The following is a 16,244-nucleotide window of genomic DNA, read 5'->3' on the forward strand; positions in this document are numbered from 1 at the left end:
ACTCTGGTGAGTCCCCTGTGGAGGCTCACTAGAGGCATAGGGGCTGGAGGGGATTATGAATCTGCATTCTCCACCTGATCTGCCTTTCCAGACAAATTTAGAATATTCATCTTGGAGATACGCTAGTTTTAATTCCCTTAGGGGGATTGAAAGCAGCCTGTGATCGAGACCCCAGAGGGTGGTAGTGGTGGGACCCCATTTCAAAGCTATTTGGTGCTGTGCACCTGCTCGACAGACAAATGTCAGCAACAACAAGGTTGCCTTGTGGGTTTTCAGTCTGAGTTTCCTGTCCTGGGGCAGAGAGGCCTGACTCTGATGTGTCCTTATGGTTCCTTGCTTGATATGAAAGGCTTGTTGCAGAGCCCTTTTCTTCATCCACCTCCGAGGAGGCTGCAACCTCCGCATCTGGGCAGCACCAAACCTCACCATATTATTTCACTGTACCGAGATTGGAATATTGGGTAGTCTTCCCCTGTTTTTCTGCATCAATCTCTCAGTCCTGGCTCCTGTGAGGGTAGAAAGAAAGGCAAAAGGAGAGAAGGGGGAAGGCAAAGGGAAGGAAAAACAAATGAGTGCTAGAACAGATAAAGCCCAAACTCTTCCTGGAAGCCAGGATGACTAAACTGAGGTTGCCATACTTTGGACACACCATGAGAAGGAAAGACTCTTTAGAAAAGGCAATGATACTAGGAAAAGTGAAAGACAGCAGAAAGACAATGAAACTGCAAGACAAATGGCTAGATTCAATCAGGGAGTCCACGGGCCTGAGCAGAGAGGCAGAGGATAAAGGGTCTTGGAGATGTCTCATCCAAAGGGTCACCATGAGTCAGTGTCAACTCGAAGGCAGCTAACAACAAAGGAGAGAGCAGGACTTTTCATCACTAATTGAGGAGGAAGCCTAACCCGTGTAATCCATAACAGTTGTCAAAATATCAGTGGACCTATTCTTCCCTACTGATATAAAGAATTTATTTGGTTGTTAGATCTGTAGTTCTCTCTTTTATGGTATTGGAACATATGCTAAATCAGTGCCTGCCATTCTTGGATCCCATGTTCAAGGCCACACTGTGGAACAGATTCTGGACACTGGCTTCTTCCCTCTTCTGTGACCTAACATCCCAACCTTGATTCTGTGAGACAAGGTTGTGAGTCATCCCAACCTTGTCATTTGTTTGCCAGTTAATCACAAAATATGACTCCTTCTCTGGATTCAGGAATAAAATCAGGTGCAACATGCCCAGATTGTCATATGGAAATATGGCAGATAGCTGTGTGATAGGTCTTGGAGTTTTGAAAGGGAAAAGCCATTATTGCTTTGGCAATTGTTCATAGTAGGCTTTAAAACCATCTGATCTTGGATGGCCTTAGTGCTACATTCTGTATCTATCCCTATTTAAAAGGAGAGTGCCATAGCATGATAAGGTGGCAGTGGAATTGAGGCTGTGGCTACAAGCTACACCTAACAGAGTTAAGACAGCTTCCCAGGGGCTGTCAATTAATATATTTCTTTTGTTTGGGAGTTCAGAAGATAAGTTGAATTAAAAGTTGTGCAACTGAGAGGTGGGGGGTCATCAGACTTGACATATGAGGCTGGAGATCGGAGTGGAGGATGGGGATGGCTTGTTCTGGGTGACCTACAGACTCTAGCCCAGAGTGAGGAGCAGGATTGTGGAGGGTCCCACTGGAGAAGGAGGGGAGATATTCATCATCATCATCATCATCATCATCATCAGATTCCAACAGTATAAATAAAACATCAAACAATTAAAAATTATAATTTAAAAACCCCAAAATACCAACTCTCCCCCAATCACAGAAACAGTGATCAACCTATAAAAAAGATTAAACATCAAAAAAATTAAAATTATCCACTAGGAATACATTAAAATTTTGGGTAGATTAGTGCAAGAAAAGGATGTCTTAACACACTGGGACACTTTGCTGTGATCAACAACCCCATAGTTCTTTTCATCTCCCTATTATTTTTCATCAAGGTTTCCACAATTTGCTCAAGATACCTCTGCACATAACCATTCTCTCAACCTTTGTGAAGTAAAGAGCACACATAGGAAGCACAGAAGGACTGGTTAATTGACCGAAATGTGAAAACAACTAGCCCATGCTTTTTAAAAACCCTTACAACAGGACAGTAATAATCACAACAATCATTTATGTAGTGTACACAAGAGATGTTTTCACAAGTGTGAATATTCTTGCCTTGCATTTTTGAGCAATTTGTGCTGTTGGGCAAGGAGAATTTTTTTTTAGGTTTGTTATTGTGTGAGAACAAGTGAAGGTATACATGCCTGTGAAATCAGGGGGACCAGGGAGGGCGATGGAATAAAGATTATGTGAGTGAATGAACAGCATGTTCCTGCTGTAAAAGGAGACAGTCTTATACCTGTTCAGTCTCTGTGGAGAGCATCTCCCTAGCACATGCAAGCCTTGAATACTATTTGTCATTACTGGGGAGTTTGTTGTTACATAAAATATTTTAGTGATTGCTGGCCATCTATTTTTGGGTGTGTGCTTTTGTGCATCGGCAGAAAATGTCACACCAATCTTCATAGGAAGTGTTTAAAACAGTCAATATTTTTCACCATCATCAGAGAACGATTACAGTGGTATTATATGTAGCATTTCCTCTGCCTTATAGAGAAGATGGCAATTGATCGCTTGAAAAGTAAGCCTTTAAGGCTGTTTTACAAAGGGCTGGCAAATGTCCATTTTTCTAAGGGCTACCAGATAGAATTGAATGCCATGTTCCAATTTGACAGTTTCAAGCAGCATAGGGGAAAGTGGTTTTTTAAAAATTATTTTGTCAGATACAAATGGGATTGAATGAATCAGTTGGGCTTTCTTGAATTTTCATATTTTTTCAAGCACAAATATTTTTCTGATCTGTGTCCATTATCAGTTCACATTTTTTTTTAAAAAAATGCCTTGATTGAAGTTTGTGCATATTTTTGTACAGCTTCCACTAATACACAGGGTGTTGTTGTTGTTTTTTTGCAAGCACCTTCTCCTAATATGTATCATGTGCTTCTCCTAATGTACACATCTGCATGTTTGCTTTGATCAGAGAGTGGAATCTCAAAATTGGAGATGTGTGAACATTGAGGGATAATTGCCTCACACATTAGTTTGGGGAATGCAGAGATTAGGGCAGTTTGTATTAAAGTGTGAACCAAACAAATGTAGCTGCCTTCCCTACTTGTGAATGCACCTGCAGGGGGTCCAGGTCAGTGCTAAAATTACAGCACTGACCCTCATAATTGTCGTAATGGTCCCCTTAGCTGCTGTCTTGGGGCATAATTTGGCTGCCTTACTGCCTCTCTCCATCATGTCTCTTTGTTGCCTTTTGTCTCTAGTGTTTTAATGCTTTGTTTACTCAGGCCATCATACCAGATCCATTCATATTCAGTGCTTGAATTACTGGCACACAGATCAGGGCATGGGGAACCTGGTACAGCCACCTTAGCTTTTGTCATGCCTGCCCCTTAATTCTTAAATTCAGATGGCTGCATGATAGGGTTTAGCTAAAACTGAAAGTAGTCAGGGTGGAGTTTGCAGATTTCTTTCATCTTAACTCTTGGAAACATACCACTTATAAGAACCTCCAACCATTATGCTCAGCTGAGAGTAGCCATCCCAAAAGGAAGTGTATTTCAAGCTCTGGTCCATTCTGTAAGTTGTGGAATAGTGGCTACACTTTTCAACAGCAATATTAAATTATGACTTGCTTATGCAAAACAGCAACACATCCTGGATGTGGGAGTCAGAGAGACTGTATGGTGTTGAACTGGACACTCAAGGATTCAGTATGGGGAAAATGTGAATCACAGGGTGCGTGTGTTTGTGGATTGAAGAGGGCACATTTCCTTTTAGTGAAATGTTTGCTGCAGCTAACAAAGGGCATTCAGCTTCAAGGCAGGGAGTGTAGGTTGCAGACTCTGTTCTGTTTTTCTATAGCAGATGCTTGCGTTCATTGACGTGGGGGAGGCTGGACAACATCTCCAGTTCAAAGCTTTCAGATAGTGAGTATGGAGAAGCTTTTTTGGAGATCCACTCGCAGTTATAGTAGACTGTACTGGAGTTTGATCACCACGAGGCAATATTATGTGTATGTTTTAACACTTGTTTAATAACACGTTGATACTTTCTATATATATCCTGGGTTGTAAAGCATCAGGCAGATGGAGTATAGGAAAGAAAGGGTGTCTTTTTGCCTAGCAATAAATACTGCAAATGAATGAAAAAACCTGGAGGAGCAGATATTTCTAGTATTTTTCCCCTTTTTCTTTTTGCTCGGCAGAGATGCAATAAGAAATCCCCATGGCTATGTAATTGCTTAGTGGAATTGCATAACACGTTTGTTTGTCTGCTGCTGTGCCCCTTGGCAGCTCTTTGAAACATTCCTGTAACTCATGGTTTTACCTGCTCCCACATTCAAAAAGGTAATTTATGACTGTTCCTTCTGTTTCTTCTGGGTAGAAAGACCAGGGAAGAGAGAAATTTAGGAACTATTGTCATTGATAGGCCAGTGGATATCCTGCTTAGATATGGAAAGACTTCAGATTCCATCAGAAGGACTGTAATAGGTTCATACTTCCCAATCTCTCTTCCTACAACCTATGACTAGCCAGCTGAAAACCTGGCTGTGCTAATTCAGTACAGTGGTACCTCGGGATACGAATTACCCACGTTACGAAATTTTCAGGATACGAAAAAAATTAATATAAAAAAATTGTTTCGGGTTAAGAAAGTTTTTTCGGGTTACGAAAAAACTTTTGGTGCTTTTCGGCGCTATTTTGCACCAAATCGCGGCTTTTCCCCATTAGCGCCTATGGGGATTCGGCTTGCGAAAGCCTTTCGGGTTACGAAATTGACAGCGGAACGAATTAATTTCGTAACCCGAGGCACCACTGTATATGAATATTCAGCTCACACATTTCCAGTACCATCACAGCCACTTATACTGTGCTTTCCCCTTTGCTTACTAGGCTTTTATTTCCTAACAAGTCATGACTTTCCATTTCTGCATGAATCTCCTGTTATGTCTGCATTTTGTGTCCTCATGGTTTCCTCTTTTCCTTGTTCTGGGTTAAAATGATTAATTTTGCCTACTGAAGCTGCACCATTGCTTAGCATTCTTCTGCTGACATCTTTTGAATTTATAGCTAGAACATCTGTGTACAATCTTAGTAGAGATAACAGTAAGATATCTAGTCTCTTAACCACTCCAAAATATTATGTTGTCATTAATTATAAGCAGAGCTGTGGATATTGCATGATCTAGTGCTCATAACAGTAGAAATTAAAGCCAGAAAACAAAATCTGACACTATGTTTTACCACTCAGTAGCCTGAGAATTTCAGCCTTTGCTTTGAAGATGTAAGAAGATAGAAGCAGTTTTTTAGACCTCAAGACTATGAAGGAAGACTATGAAGGTGCTCTTTGGTAAATTTCCAATTTTCAAACTGTGTAGTGAAGACAAATTTCGACTTCAGTATCCATTCCAAATAGGATGTGTGCTACATAAGCAAATCATTGTGAATACACATACGTTTATTGCATCTACACTGGGCTGGAGGCATGTGTGTTTCTAGGGACGAATTGCTGTTTGCCCCATTGTCAAAGGAAAGACAGAATTTGAGTAGTCATAAAGTGTCAGATGAGTCAGTCTGTCATTTCGTTTTGGTGCAGAAGCAATACGTGTGAAAAATTTGTCCTAACTGCAGCTGTAAACTATTTCACTTACACATGCATAAAATGGGCCCTTGATATCCACTGGGGTTTGGTTACAAGACCCCCTGTGGATACTAAAATCTGTAGATGCTCAAGTCTCATTCAATACACTGGCGTGGTGAAATGGTGTCCCTTATATAAAATGGCAAAATCAAGTTTGCTTTTTGGAATTTACAGTTAACCCTCTGTATCCAAAGATTTTTTTACCTGTAGATTCAAGAATCCATGGCATGAAAATATTCAAAACACTATACAAATTCCAAAAAGCAAACCTAGACTTTGTCATTTTATGTAAGGGACATCATTTTACTTTGCCATTGTGTTTAATGGGACTTGAGCATCCATAGATTTTGGTACCCCAGCAGATACCAAGGGCCCAGTGTGTATCTTTTTGGAATATTTCAACCTGTGCATGATTGGATCTGTGGGTAAAGAATACATGCATATGGGGGCTGACTGTATAAATCATTTTGTTCTAATCCAAATACAGTTGCTTTGAGAATTTGTTGAAAAGTAGTAATAGGATATTGTGAATAAATATTGTGTTGATCTCAGAATCCAGCTTTTCTTGGTACACAGATTTGATTGTTTTAGCACAGACAATTTGCTAACCACAAATACATCATATTTTGATGTCTTCTTTGCCGCACTGTAGTTCATTGCAAGGCCCCAAGCAATTGGAAACCATCTGGTTTCAAGCTGGCGAGACGAGAGGTGCATAATTCCCTTCTAAAGTATAGAGTGTCATGTTGCAAACCTTGGCTATCCCATGGGAGTCGGGTGGGGAGGGAGATGGAGCGCCTTTAGATTACATGTTGGACTTGAACGTTGCATGCCTACGGTTTACCAGTGGAATGTGGTTATAGGGGGAGCTTTTGCGTGAAGTTGCTATATTAATGTCTTATGTCCTTTTACCATAAGAGCTGGAAATATGGTTTACTTGGAAGAATTATGCAGTATGGAATTCTCCTTTGCTGCCTCCTCATGTTGAAAGATGCCTGGATTAATTGGTAGTAGAACTCTTTGTTTTTTTGGAAGTTGTGTTGTAATGGAAAAAGAATCTCCACTTGGAGCACTCTCCCCCGTTTCAAAAAGCATACCTCTCCTTACTCCCCTAGGCACCATATCTCTGGGTTCATTCTTCCCATTCCACTGCATCCTCTCAATGGGGCCTTGTTCCACGGATAGTGAGGAAAAGAGGTCTCAGTGGTTTATAAGCCAGTCTTCAAGCACAACTTGTCTTGCTGTTTCTTCCCATCCTACAGGAACTAGAACTTAAATGAACACAGCACAGGGAGGGGGGATTAATATGAAATGACAGCTGTGAATACTGTTGTGTTGGAATAGTTGGAGAAAACAAGTGAATGAAAGCAAGCTTTAGCCATTTTTTGCATGTTCTTACTCCAGTTCAAATGTTCACTGGCTAGTTTCGCTTGGCAAAACCAACTTTTAAAACCCTATCTCTTTGATGATATTGTCGATTGAGACTTGCAGACTTCAAGCATAGACTTTCGCCTCTTTGTTTCCAGAAGACCTTGTAACAGTTTCAAGCTGGCCTGTTGAAAGTCTTGATAGTTTTGGGAGTCTGCTTGACAGCCTTTATATCAATCTGTTTATCAGTGTTGGCAGTGCCAGGACAGGGATCCTGTATTTTGGTACTTGCTGTCCCTCTTCACTTAAAAATCTGACAGGCATGTAGTCAAATAAATGGCTACCCTTCTCATCCCAATCTGATCAAGGACTAATTCAAGGCCAAGATTGCATTGTCACTCTGTCAATATCATTGCTTCTGGTTGTGTATAATAGTGAGCAAGGATAAGCAAAAATCCAAAGCTTGGAGTGCTATTTTTTTAAATGAACTTGTTGCTTATTATTTTGTAGAGAATAATTTGATGGCATTATTAATTGTTTTTAAACACATCACTGATGCTTTTACCTTTTAGTTATTTTGCATTAAAAATATTTTTTACATACATAAATGCCCCAGAATCTCAAAAAATGAGCTGCTAAAAGTGACATTATAGGAGGAAACTCTCTCTCACTAAAAATATAGTAACAATTAAAAAAAAAATTTTTTTTATGATGCCTTTGCTACCCAAAAGTAATGTATTACTAGTCGCACCATTACTTCCAAGCCCTGGTAAAAGGAAGTCAGAACTAGGACTGCCAGAGAGGAAACTGGAAAATGCTCATGTGCCTGTAATGGTTGTGTAAAAGAGAGAATTTCAGTAGGTGTTGCTTGTTACCTGGTTGCATGACAAGTAACACCTGTTGAAATACCCTCTTCTATACAACTGTTAAAGATAAAAGCATTATCTTCATTTTCCATAGTCAGATCTTGGTTGGAGGGTGGACAAAGTGGCATGTCATCAAAAGTTCTTGTGTTGTTTTGTCAGGAATGGGTGCCAGATTCTTAGGGCTCAAACAAGTCTTCGAGCATTCAGAAGGTGATTATTTTTATTAGTAAGATATTTATATTGCCTTTACTCAGGGCTGCCCCAAGAGATTTAGTTACCTATGATAAAGATGCTGTCAACATTGGCAATTTCCCACTGTACTTGAAGGCAGCAGACTAGCCTAGGGGATACAGGACTATATTATGTACCCAGCTCTGATGTCCCATAGACTGTAGTATGAAGGTTCACAAGGAACAACTGGGAGGTTATCACAGCCATCCCTCAGTATCTGCTGTCTGAAGTGGTTGTCTCTCATTGTCTAATAGTAGGGTTGATCCTTTCCTTCCTTGAAAGTGTTCTGGGAGGCATAATTAGGTATTATCCTGTTTTATCCTCCCAACCTTGCTGTGCAGTTGGTATGAGACTGATCCAAAATTCTGTGCTGTTGACCAGAAAGCCTGAATCTTGATATTTATATCTGGCCTATCTAATCCAGTCCTAATAGTGTCTAACAGTCACAGAGGCTGATGTTGCCCTTTTGTGTCTGGAGGGAAATGTGGAGTCTGAGTAACAGTATATCCAGTAGATCACTGGTTCTTCAGGCAAGCGCTATTTTGAAAAGAGATTTGGGGCTGCTAAGATAGTAGACATGATTGCTTGATCTGTCCTCTTACCATTTCAAGTTGAGTATATGTATCCTTTTCTTTGAAGCATCATAGGAGCATGCATTAGCCAGCTACTATTTTTTAAATTTAATTTATATCTTCCCTTTCTTAGTTTGGTAGACTCAAGGCAGACTACTCTGTGTCAGGAATGCTAGGTGTTAAGATAATCAGGGAAAGCACTGTGATCATTATTGCCACCCTTGGAGATTTGTGGGGTCTCACTCTTGCCATGGTGGAACTAAAGTTTGTGGATTTTCTTCCTCAATGAGGTGCAACTGGCTCTTTCAGTGTGTGCTTTCCATTGGCAAGTCGGGGTGCATCTCTTTCACCAGTCTGTTGCAAGTACAGGAAAGATAAGATTGTATTTTCCCTATATAGTGGAGCTGTGTGCTGTATTAATGCTTTCAGATACGTTGTTGTGGTTTTGTGTTGATTTGGGATGTTTTATCAATACCCTGAGAACATAAGATGAAGCTCGGGCTACACATATAAATAAGAAATCAAGAAATAAAATATTCAACACTTTGGGAAAACCTGAAGTTTGACTTTGGCTCCAGTCCCCTGAGAGGCTTGATGTCTTAGGAAGGAACTACTGAGCCAATGGCACTGAGAAACTGGAGTCATTCCAGGAAAAGCTCCATGCCAAGGTCCTTAAAATGATGCTTGTCTCGCTTTCCTCCACCTTCTGTCTTCGGAGAGGTTTGTTCAACCAACTGAATACAGTTTGAATTTCCAGAATGCTATGTTCATCCTATTGTGTGTGTATGTGTGTAGGGTGGGGTCCAAATTTCTGCTTAATTTAATATTTTCCTTATCTTCTTTTTATTGTTTCTCAACAGCCAAAGCTGGGCCAGAGAGATGGTACAGCCACAAATGCCAATGCCCCCCCTGTGGAGTCTTTTCCCTGGGTGGGGCCGAAAACAGTGGTGCTGCACAAGAACTCACAAGGGGGTTATGGCTTTACCCTCCGGCATTTCATTGTCTACCCTCCAGAGTCAGCGGTTCATTCCAACGTGAAGGTAATGTTCTTTCTAGATATGAGGAGTGCATAAAGTTCATTCTTCAAAGCTGTGTATTTCATAATATCCTAATGCAATGGTCTTGGTGGCATGTGATATAGAACTTTATCACACAGACTCCAGGCACAGGACGAGAATGGGACAAAAGGGGCCTGGAAGGGAATGGAACAAGTGGGGGACGCATTTTACTGCACACAGGAAGTCCCTCACTTGTTCTGTTCCCTTCTCTTTTGTTCCCAGTCCATCCCAGAGGAGGGGATTATTGAGAACTGTTTTGAACAGTTCTCAGAAATCACCCCCTCTGGAACAGATGGGGAATGGATGAGGAACAGAACAGAACGAGTGAGGGACTTTGCGTGCAGTAAAATGTGTCCCCCCACTCGTTCCAAACTCGTTCCTGGCCCCTTCCGTTCCATTCTCGTCTCATGCCAGCAGCCCGTGGTGAGATAAAGTTCATAGTATCTCTGGAGAAGCTTATCAGGTTTCACTCTGATCAGTCCCTGGATGAGGGACCCCCTGGGAACTCACCTAAGTGATGCCTTGATTTCCATAATGGATAAAAGAAGGATATAGCCATAAATATTACATGATAAATGTAGGAAGCTGACTGACATAAAAACAGAACATTGGCTGTACACCATGCTCGCTCACATACCGCACATTTTATTAGTTAAACTGTGTGCAAACGGTGGGTTTAGCAGACAAAAGTGTGTAAAAAAATATCTGCATTCCTCACCCCCACCATTAAATGCAAACTACAGTTGGCCCTCTGTATCCACGGATTTTTTTTATCCATGGATTCAAGCATCCACGGCTTGAAAATAGTAAAAAACCTATACGTTTCCAAAAGCAAACCTTGATTTGATATAAGGGACACCATTTTACTATCCATTGTATTTAACTGGACTTGAACATCTACGGATTTGGGTATCCACAGGAGGTCCTTGAACCAAACCCCAGTGGATACCAGGGACCCACTGTAATGCAAAAACTGGATGTACGAAATGTAATGTTGGGAAAATGAGGAAATGAGTTGAAGTACTGAGGGAGGCCCAAGCCAAAACCTTTCACCCCCATAATGGCTTCTTTAATTAATTAGTTAGTTACATTTATATATTGCCTTTCATCCTGTCAGGATCCCTGAGGTGATGCACAATGGAGGAAAACATTTTAAACATATATAAATTAAAACTTTAAAAAAACAAACTAAAAAAATGCTCCTTAAAAATTGCTGAAAATTTGACAGTTAAAACAGCCAGAACAGTTTCAAATGGTAAAGGCCATGCAGAACAATAGCCATGCAGTTTCGTCAGGAGGCTAGTTCACCTTGAGGTGATAAACTCCTGAACTGCACCAGCTGCCAGAAGTGTGTGGATGTGCTCAAAACTCAGTATCCTCTCTGGGCGACAGGAGGTGGAATTACTAGTTAAGAATAAAAACATGTCAATTAGAAGGCTCAGCAGTAACCCTTACTGCCTGAGTTTAAGGGCCAAACGATATGTAATACAAGACAGCTCTGGTTATATCTTCCAACACATTTTGCTTCACTTGGCAAAGATTACTGGTTTCCTACTAAGTCCACACTCATCCTGGAGCAAAGAGTCATCCTGGAGTCTTGAAGCAAAGACTCAGATGAACTTATCTGCAAGATATGTGTGCTTGCAAATCAGTTAGTGGAATTTATGATTCTGGATGTAAATTTACTACATCCAGTGCTAACTTTCTGCTAACTAGAAGAGGGAAAGACTGGCAACCTAAAGCTAGACTATTTTGTCACAGATGAAATTCTGTCTAATCCTGAGAATCAGTTAATTTTAGACAACCTACCCATGCTATAAGTGCCAATGTGGTGTAGTGGTTGGTGCATTTGGACTATGAGTTTGGTGACCAGGGTTCAAATCTCCACTCAACTGTGGAAGCTCACTGGGTGACCTTGGGCAAATGACACTTTCTCAGCCTCAGAGGAAATCTTGCTGAGAAAATCCTATGATAGGGTCACCTTAGTCTAGCCAAGCCTGAAATACTGCCAGAAGCCAGGATGATCAAACTGAGGCTGTTCAACTTTGGCTACATCATGGGAAGCCATGACTCATTAGAAAAGACAATAAATGCTAAGGAAGGTGGAGGGCAGTAGAAAGAGAGGAAAACTGCACACCAGATGGCTAGACTCAGTTAGGCAGATCATGGGAATGGATCTACAAGAATCAACTAGAACAGTGGAAGATGTCTCATCTGCAGGGTTGAGGTCGACTTGAGGGGAGTTAACAACAACAACAACAACTATTATTATTATTATTATTATTATTATTATTATTAGTCAGAAATGACTTGAAGGTGCACAACACCAATCCATGCTACTCCTGTAAAGTTCAAAGTTAGGCTGTAGTCTTTGTGTGTGGACAACTTGTTGCTTGATGCATCCAAGAAGACCCTTCTTCTCTAAAAAATTGTTCTCTCTCAGTTTCCTTCTCCCATGATATGTCTTGTGAGACAATGGTTTTTATCAACACTTGGACCAAAATCCTGTTGTGGGAGAAAAGTGGGATAGAAATCCTTGAAATAAAATAAAATAAAATAAATCATGAGAAAGGGTAAATGAACTGTTTTCTTTGCACTAATCCAATTTCTACCCTTTAAAAGCCTGAACTAGAATCAGTCCAGGACAATTTTAGGCAGAGATGAACTTGAACCAAAATTCCCATTTCAGGAGACTGTGGTCCAAAACATTGCAGAAATCATCCAGTTTAAAACTGCATTAACTGCCCTGGCTCAGTGCTAGAGAATCCTGGGAATTGTAGTTTATTGTGGTACCAGAGCTCTTTGACAGAGAAGGCTAAATGTCTTACAAAACTACAGTTCCCAGTATTCTCTACTATTGAGCCAGGGCAGTTAAAGTGGTCTCAAACTGGATTATTTCTGCAGTATGCCTTGGACCTTTGTTGTATTAGATGCAGTGATGCAGCATAGACCATATGCTACAGGCCTCCAAGCCTAGTGGAAACAACTTCTACATTTGAGAAAAGATGGATCGTTACATTGGAGGCAATGGAAACAATCTTCAGTTATTGCAGCTCAGATTCTTTTAAGGGACCACCACCAACAGATTAGATATAACCGGGATAGTTTTGGAGAGAAGCACACTAACCAGTAAACATTGTCTTCTGAAAAAGAAGGCAGGAGGAGATTCTCTAGAGACTGGCAGGTCCTAAATTTCAAAAAGCTGTTAAATTCTTTGGTAGCTGGATTTGCTCTGGGAAGTTTGTAGCAAACTTGTGAAATTTGCCACCAGTAGCACAAGGTACATATCAAAGAATTTAGCAGATTTGTGTGGGGCAGAGAGCAAACATGACTAAAAACAAAGAACAAAACATTGCATGTTGGATTGTGGCTCTGGAGAACAGAGTTCAAATTCTCATTCAAGAATCAAAACTCCACTAAGTGATCTTGGGCAAGTCACACTTTCTCAACCTCAGAGGATGGTAATGGCAAACTCCCTCTGAAGAAACTTACCAAAAAAATCTTATGGTAGGTTCCCCTGATGGCCACAATAAGTCAAAAAGTGACTTGGAGGCACACAACAACAACAATAATAACGTCCGACCTGATAGGCAGAAAGACATCTGCAGCAGGCTAGTGAGTTCAGCTGGATTCTACTTCCCTCTCCAAGTCTCCGTTAAGAATCTGTCAGTCATCAGAGCTTAGATTGACAAAAATATGCAACTAGTTTTAATAACTGTTTGTAAAGGCCTGAAGGTCCTACAGTATAGCTGTAGATATCTATACCTAGGATGTAAAATGAATCACTCACAATTGGTAGAAACTTGAGAAAATTACTTTTTTGGACTACAGCTCTTAGGATTGTTATCAAGCATAGCCATTGCTTATACTGGTCTGTGAATTTTGGAAATTGTAGTACAGAAAAACAACATTCCTAGGCTCTGCTGTTGGTTAGAGCTGTTAAGCCGTCCTCAAAAAGCCCACTAGTGCAGAAATATCCACACATTGCCCCTCTGCACTTTCTGGCCTCTGGAAAGTCAAAGTCCCCTTTAGACAATCTTCTAAGTCAAGGGGAATGTGGCCCTCTGGATGAGGGCTGGAAATAGTGTGGCCCTCCATATGTTGTTATCCAGATGTTGTCAGAGTGCAACCCTCAGCCTCTCTGGCCAGCAAACCTGATATTAGGCATGCTGGGAGTTGGCGTTCAACATCTGAAAGGCTATGATTCCCACTCTTGCTTTTGATGATGTTGGACTACAACATCCAGCTTCCCTAGCTGTGTTGTCAGATGAAAACAATGGACAGTGCCCATGTACCTTTAATAGTTGGTAGAAGAGGGAATTTCAGCAGCAGCTGTTGGTTGTCACAGCAGGTCCACTTGCTCAAATTCTCTCTCCTGCACAACGATTAAAGTTACAGGAACCCTTTCCTATTTTTCACTTGGCAACTGTATCCCTAGCTAGCATAGCTGCTAATGTGGAATGATGTGAGCCATAGTCCAACAACATCTGGAGGGTCACACATTCCTGTCCCTACTTTAAAGTACCAAGGAAGCTTCAGAACAGCTTCCAGTTTTGGATCTCAGGCCCCTGCTCCCATCCCCACCCCTCTCCCTCCATAGATTTACCTCATACCCGGAACATAGTTCCAAATTCCTGGGAGGTATTTGCTGATGTCCCATTCCATTCAGATGAAATGTCTGGCATGGAAGTGCTGTCTCTGCGAGAGAGCAAGCCAGCTTTCCGGCCTTCACAGACAGAGACCTCATCCCCCCCCACTTCCCCCCTCCCCTTTTGTCATTTCAGAAAGGAAAAGTGGATCTTTTGCCAGATAGGTTCAAAGGCATTGGAGGGCTGGGAGGAGAAGAGATGGGATTGTGGGATATGTATTATACTACTTCCCTCTCTGTCCTTTTTCTGCAGCGTCAGCTTCATCTCTACAAAAGGATGACTGTTATGTTTCATGGTTTGGACAAAAGGCTGTCTTGCTCCCTCTCTCCCTCCTCTTTCCATTTCATCCCCATTTTAGCTGGAGCTATCAAAAAGTTGGCTCTAAGACTCAGTCCTTCACTGCTAGTTCCTCTCTTTATCTCACAACTAGATTTTTTCCCCATGTTCTATGCTGCGAAAAGAATTCTGAAACTCTCAAATGGTTAATAAATGGTTTTATTGTGGTGTTGGGGCAGGGTCTTGGTCACAACTATATGACAGTAAGTATAATCAGAGCCCCCTCCCCCAAAATAAATAGTTCCAAGGGTATATGTTTGTGATGGTCTGGGGTGAAAGAGAAATTGACCACAATCTTACATTGACTACTGTACAGTAAGAGCTCCACAGGCTATGGCTCCCTGCTCAACACCCCCAGATTTCAGTTTTGCTGTGATAACCCCCTGAATAGCCCACTCCATTAATGGTAGAGGAATGGTGGTGGGAGGAAATCAGAGAAGCCTCATAGCTAGAAGCAGAACGATGGTATCTTCTGTTGAGACCTGCCAAGGTCTTTCAGAGGTCTCAGCAGGTGATGTAAACATTCTGCATCTGGCTACATGGACATAGTGAGATGCTTCTCTGATTCCACATGCTTCACACAGGTCATGGGATGGCTATTTGTGAAAGCAGTTGCAGCAAAAACATGAATTCTGGGGAACTTTGGTCGTTGTGGAAGGTGGAAAAAAAATACCAATCTCCACAATGATGAAAAACAACAACAAAAAGGCATGCACAGGCATGAAGTGGATTTGCACATACCATTCTCCCTATAGGTACTGGCCATACTAAGCAGAGTGTCCTGTAGGATAGAGCAGCACAGCCACAGGAAAGAACAACAACAACAACAAAAATACTGAAGAAGCCTGAGCTATTGCTTCTCTCCAGGCAAGAGGGCAAGTGAGGGTCAGCAGCGGAGGGCCATGAAGTAAAGCAGTGTGGGATAGCTGAGCATAGGCATATAGGGAACTGCTTTGTACTGAATCAGACTATTGGCTTACTTGACTAGGTATTATCTGTAGCAACAGCAACCTGAGATTTTAGAAAGGCGGCATTACCAGCTGTACCTGGAGTTGCAAGGGGTAGAACAACACATTTTCATGTAAAGCATATGCTCTTCTATTGAGCTGTAGCAACATTTTCCACCTGGAATAAGGCTGGTAGAATCACCAGAAGAAATACTGTAAATATCTCCCAGAGTTTAAAGATTGTTTCCTAAAATCACTCAGAAGCATGGCCAACTTTGATAGCTGTAGTCTTTTTAAAAAGGAACTTTTCCAAGCTCTGCAGAAAGTGTGTTTACTTTTGGTCCTTGGTCTGTGGACTGCAGATGACTGAGGCCATAGAGAATATGCAAAAATTGAGATCACAGCATTTGGCTGTCCTTTAGCTCTGCTAGGATAAAATGTGGCTGGCATTGTGGTTTGGGGGGAT

General features: G+C 41.3%; 1 protein-coding gene across 3 annotated transcripts in view; it reads left to right on the plus strand.

The window, feature by feature from the left end:
- The window catches only part of ARHGAP23 (Rho GTPase activating protein 23), a 228,789-nt gene that overhangs the window by 117,130 nt on the left and 95,415 nt on the right, over nucleotides 1-16,244 (plus strand). For all 3 annotated transcript variants that reach the window (XM_089531789.1, XM_089531787.1, XM_089531788.1), the window contains exon 2: nucleotides 9,649-9,828. In XM_089531789.1, the coding sequence (XP_089387915.1) occupies nucleotides 9,649-9,828 (180 nt within the window). The remainder of the gene's footprint in view (nucleotides 1-9,648; nucleotides 9,829-16,244) is intronic.

The sequence above is a fragment of the Sceloporus occidentalis genome, unplaced genomic scaffold (genome assembly GCF_023333645.1).
Source record: "Sceloporus occidentalis isolate IW3139 unplaced genomic scaffold, rSceOcc1.0.p SCAF_7, whole genome shotgun sequence".
In the NCBI taxonomy this organism is placed as follows: Eukaryota; Metazoa; Chordata; class Lepidosauria; order Squamata; family Phrynosomatidae; genus Sceloporus; species Sceloporus occidentalis.